This window comes from Propithecus coquereli, unplaced genomic scaffold (assembly GCF_000956105.1).
Source record: "Propithecus coquereli isolate 6110/MARCELLA unplaced genomic scaffold, Pcoq_1.0 Scaffold13, whole genome shotgun sequence".
Lineage (NCBI taxonomy): Eukaryota > Metazoa > Chordata > Mammalia > Primates > Indriidae > Propithecus > Propithecus coquereli.
Window position 1 is genome coordinate 13,906,472 of NW_012137191.1, and position 6,000 is coordinate 13,912,471.

Consider the following 6,000-nt stretch of genomic DNA (forward strand, 5'->3'; position numbering starts at 1 on the left):
TCCTCTCCATGTTGCTACCCATGAGCATCACACATTTACCCTAGTTCCCACCCAGACACTTTTTAAAGCAATGCTCTGAATAGGTAATACAGCAACACGACATGCTTCTGGAATACAGAAAAAGGGAGCCCTTCCCTCCCATCGCTGCCCTTCAGCAATCCCATTCCCCTTCGCTAAAGACGACTTGTGTGTCCGAGTGTGTGTGCCTGTGTGCGTGTGTGTGTGCGTGTTTGCGTGTAAGAGTGTGTGTATGTCTTTCCTAAAGAATTTGACACACCTATACTGATATTAGCAAATGGGTGTTTATAAAGCAGAAAGGTCTCCTGACAAGAATAACTTTATGCAAACGATGTTGAATTAATTATACCGCCAAAAAAAGGAAAGATAGTAGCATTCAAAGACTTTTCTTTTTTAAAAAAAGTCATGAGAGCCTTAAAATGGTTAAGTACTTTTATAACATGTACTATAATTTTATGTCATACCTTAATACCATAAAATAAAAACACCAATTCTGAATTCATGCTTTTGTACTCTTTTGAAAATCACTTGCTCGGCCTTTATTTTTACATCTACCACAATAAAAGGTAACACCCGTCTACATTGATTCACTGGGTTTCTAGAAGGTTCAAATGAGATTCCAAATACAGGAATTCCGAAAAGCCAAAAATACAAAGTGCCATGGGATATACGGATTGTGGTTTTACCTCTGGAGTTTGATTCAGGAGAGTTCGCAAGTCTTTGAAATTGCTGTTGGCCAATATCCGAGTCCTTTTGATCCGGGTCCGCACCGAGTGGTTCGCCACGAAACCACAGAAGATGCCGAAGCTGCAGGAAAAAGAAAAAGGGAGGAAGAGCATTGACCACAAGGCCTGCAGTCACCTGGCCAGGTCGGGGCAGCACCACGGGAGCTGGGAAGGGGCCGCGAAGGACCCGCGAAGGACCAGCCTCTCCTCTGCCCCCTGTCCTCTCTGCCACGCTATGACCCCACAGTCAACCTGCCACCAATGAGGGCCACAAAGCAAGACTCAGTCCTCTCAGAGCAGTCAAATCTCTATTTAAGATAAAGTATTCTGTTCAAAATGACTCTCACAAGAGGAACAATGTTCACAATCGATTGTGGAGGAAATGGAAGTTTCAAAGGCTGTAAGACAGCACCCATGATCCAGCCCATTCCTGGGGAGATGCAAATGTGTGTGCACACAAACACACCACACACCTCTGCTCCTCCCACCCGAAGAAGACTACAGGAAAACACACCGAAATGAGAAGAGCGACTTGGGCCTTCTCATGTTTTTTGGCTTCTCTGTTTCTGTATTATCCAGGCAGAAAAGAAATAGGGGCTACTTTAGCATTAAAATGCTATTTGAGAAGTCACATAAAACAGAGTACCTATTGCATTGTTTCATTTACAGAAAGTACAAATACAAGCAAAATGGTGGCACTAAAAGTCAGTGGTTACACTCAGGGGAGGGTGGCCAATAGCAGAGTATTCTGTTCATGGGTGTATTCCCATCATGGAAATTCATGCATATGTACTTATGAAAAGGATACTTTTCTCCATGTAAAATATGCTTCAATAAAAAGTTTCAAAAATGCCATCTGAAAGGCATCTTGCAGGAAAGGCTACTTTGTGAAAAAAAAAAAAACACAACATTTTTCAAGCCATCTAAAATGTCTACATTTAATAATTTTTAAGGGTTCTTAATGTTGACTAGTTGCTAACAATCTTTTGACTTAAATTGATTTGACCAATTAGTTTATTTTTGTGGCAAAGTCTTCAAACATTTAAATGTTAGATTAAAAAGTGCTGATTGCCAAGGTCCTGTTGGATTTGGCCAGTAGATGGCAGCAAGAAATTATGTAAACATACAGCACAACACTGACTATTTTACATACAGAAGCACGTAACAAAACTCAGTTTGTAACCATCCAATGGGAGATTGTGGATATATTTTTAGAGCAAAGTTTTGCAAATAATAGGCAAACTTTAGAAAAAATAGTCAGATGTATAAAATCAATGCACTGCCTCTTCAGCAAAAGCAATGTGTTGGGGCTTTATGTGTGCATATACCTATAGGTATGGTAACTAAGCACCCTGTTTTTTGCCCTGAAAATCCTGTGTCTCCAATAAACTTCTCTATCCTGGGTAAATGGGGACAGTCATTCACCCCACTTGCAGTATTGATACATTTCAAGTAGTGTTGGTTCATTGCTGATCTCAAAACATATCTGCCCTTGGCCGTATTACATAGGTCCATTGGGTTTTCCAAACTAATCCAAAAAAGCCTATATAACACAACCTTGAACAGTATTTCTATGGTTACTATATTGAGGTGGCATGAGTATGACAAGAGGAACATGAGATTTAGGTTCTAGTCCCTCTATTGCCACCAACCTAATGTGCAAGCTAGAGAAAGTCACTTTCCTTCTGCCAGCTTCAGTTGGCATCTCAGAACTGAAAACATCAGTTTAGATCTTTAGATACAATTAAATGAATCAGATCCAATCTAACTTAGATTAGTGCTTCTCAAGCTGTAAAGGAGAAGGGTACTGGACGTCCACAAATTCTCTAAGATTTTTAAGTTTGCATTAATTCTCATGGTAATCTTAAAAAAATAAATGCTAAGGATATTCTGTGTCATTTGGAGTGACTACCTTATAATATGTCCTAAATTTACATTGGCAGATGTTACACCATGGTAATAAGTAATTAAATGATGCACTTATGCCAAATAAGGTCAAATGACCCCAAATAATGATGTTGGAGTTGTGCGAAGAGGAAACACACACACATATATGTTGAATCACATCAATGCACCTGGAACTCTATTTACTGTGCCAAGTTCGAAACATATTCTATACCATGACGAGTCAGGACCACCACCTGAACATCCGTACCTGACGTTCACACAAGCGGTCCTTGCTCTCTTTCCCTCCATGTCACTCATCATGCTTCAGACCCATTTTGCCATGTGAGAAGTCCAGGTGAACTTGGAAGCAACAGCAAGTCCAGGTCCACTTCCACTGACCCCTCCACCATCCCCAGATGGGAGAAGCACCTCCTTGCCTTGAACTCCCAGAAGGCTCTCCCTCCAATCCTTATGGGGTATTTCTCACTTTATATTCTATCTTGTCTTTATTTCTACCTACATTTAATTTTCCTAAAAAGAGGTGGCAACTGCCTCTTTGTCACCTTTGCATGATGCAATCTCGTCCACAGTAGGTGCTAGATAAAGATGAGTTTAAGGACTGGGCTTTGGTTTCATTTCGTCTATTTAGAAGACTGGCCATGTGTTTGGAGTGTCTAAGTCAGAACTGTCTTTGTTCCTCTGTTGAATAAGTGCCTTTACTCACCAGATCATCAGTCAGTAAAATGAATTGCGATACCCCATTCAATTGAACACCGGTCTTCAATACAACCCCGAATTTCAACGCTACACATTTAAAAAGACCCACATTTCTGCTAATCAATAATGGATCCAATTAAAATAAAAACATTGATAATTAAAAAAAAAAAACTATACTAAGCCAGGTGCAGTAGCATGCACCTGTAGTCCCAGCTACTTAGGAGTCTAAGGTGGGAGGATTGCTTGAGCCCAGGAGTTCAAATTCAGCCTGGGCAACAGAGTGAGACAATTATCTTGGAAAAAAAAAAAAAAAGAAAGAAAAGAAAAAGAAGGGAAAAAAAAATACTAAACAGAACTATGGAATAGAATTCAGTGACTTTCAAAGCTATTTTCTGACCCATACACAGCGTAAATTTTATATTCACATTAAGGATGAAAAGTCCGAATACCTACAGGGTAGGCAGAAAGCACGAAGGGAAAGAGGGTGCCACGGGGCTATGGGAGCTGCGAGTCAAAGCTGCGGCAGGGACGGCTGTTCTGCAGGTCTCAAAAAGGCCACCACGATAGCAGACCAATATTGCCAGAATTTCCCATTATCCACAACACTCTGGAAATCTGGATTCTTATGTGAAATCTTCTAATTTTTAAACATTAACAGCTAATCCAAAAAAAGATTTAAATATTATGCAGACCCATTGATGGTCTCCATTTGCAATCTCTAATATAAACCTTCTATTAAAACACAAATAGAAAATAAAGAAATTATGCTGTTTCTCATTGATTTAGATACCATTAATTCATATGATTTTTCTAAGCAAAAGAATCCTATGAATTAATGTTTTATTTTTTAACAGTTACCACTCAACTATTAGGGGATGAGGATACTGAGAGAAATTTACCTATCACAAAAAGGGAATATAATTTCAGTGAATATTAGTTTTCTGCTATTTGACAGAAATGCCTTTAATTTATCAAAGACATGTGTTTTTATGCAGTACAATAAAATCTCTTGAAAGTTTTAGCAAAAGACAGGAAGTTTTATTTTTATGGCGTATTAGCCTCATATCTTCCATATTTTATGATAAAAAACTAATTTCCTCACATATACACTTATAAGTAAGTCCTTAAAGATTAGGGCTAAAACTTTAAAACTTGTAGCAATTTTTTCTACCAATTTCTACTGACAATGAAATTGACAATGAATGCCAAATAAGTGTTTTCAGTCTGTAATTGATCTTTATTCTTTTAAAGGTAGTTTTTAAATTTTAATTTTAAATAACTAGACCTCATTCACATTAAGAAAGCCTCATGATTTTTAAACATGCTATATCTAGCTCAATTTTCTTTCTGCAACCCTGTGGCCTGCACATCAGGAATTGTCAATCACATCCTAGTATAAAATGAACTTTGAAAATAGCCACCTTCCTGAAAATGACGGAGATTCAATTCACCACGGGCATCTTTAGCAAAACTGACTTAGCATACTCAGAAACTTAGAAATATACAGAAGAAGTCAAGATATGATTGTTCTTTTTTTTTTCCCCATAACTTTTTTGAAACTCTGAAAAATGTAGTGATGACAAGTGAAAAGAAAGAAAGGACAGGAAACTTGGCTTTTTCCGGAGTAAGGCACATCTGCTTACTCAGTCTACAGCCAGAGGTGGAAATTCAATCTTCTGCTGACAGTCAAACAGACTACATAAACATATGCCAGGGGCTCTGGAATTCTGACATTCCACACCTACCTTCGGAAAAGCTCAGAGAAAGAACATGACCACATATTTTCCACACGTGCTAGAGAATATTTCTTCTTAACACCTATGCCTTCTCCCCTGGACACGTATACTCAAAAAAAGATTTAAAATGTTTTAAATAAAGAAGGATGGATGAAAAATTAGAGTACTCAAGACTAATTTTAAAACCAGCTCCACTGAAAGATTGTGACATTTAGAGCCACAAAGTAGAATTGAACTCAGTAAAAGGCAAGTGCTCTGGGTTTCTGAAAGAACTTTTTTACAAAAATCAAACACAAAGATTATTTCTCATCAGTATTCAATCTCTGCTGAGGTCAATGTAAACTAGAGGCTCTGCATAAACAAGAGGGAACTCTGCTAGCAGCTCCTTCCTTTCTCTTTCTGCCTTCTAATTTTGTTGACCCTCCCTCCCCTCTTACTGTTACCTAATCTTCTGATTTTGTTGACATACTTTCTTCTCCTTTTTATCTAATCATGATATAGAAAACTTCACTTTCCCCAGCTCTTTAATCTTCCTGGCTAGCTCTGATTACTGGCAAACAATATAGAGCTATTATTCAACTCATGATGTTCAAGATACTTGCAAACCAGTAATGGTTTCAAAAGGAAGACATCAAAATAGCTATAGAAATCAAAAAGTTCAAGGCAAAGAAGTTTGAACTTCTTGTCTGAATTTAAGGTAAGCAAAGCAAATGAAAAACTCATACACTATTCTCATTTAGACCTATTTATAATTTATATATAAATTCAATGTACTACATATATGTTGAATCACATCAATGCACCTGGAACTTTATTTACTGTGCCAAGTTCGAAACATATTCTATACCATGACGAGTCAGGACCACCACCTGAACGTCCGTACCTGACGTTCACACAAGCGGTCCTTGCTCTCTTTC

At 38.0% G+C, this 6,000-nt stretch overlaps 1 protein-coding gene across 1 annotated transcript in view; it reads right to left on the reverse strand.

Moving 5' to 3' along the window:
• The window catches only part of PROM1 (prominin 1), a 92,440-nt gene that overhangs the window by 41,136 nt on the left and 45,304 nt on the right, over positions 1-6,000 (reverse strand). The window contains exon 4 of the mRNA XM_012638422.1: positions 705-825. Within this exon, the coding sequence (XP_012493876.1) occupies positions 705-825 (121 nt within the window). The remainder of the gene's footprint in view (positions 1-704; positions 826-6,000) is intronic.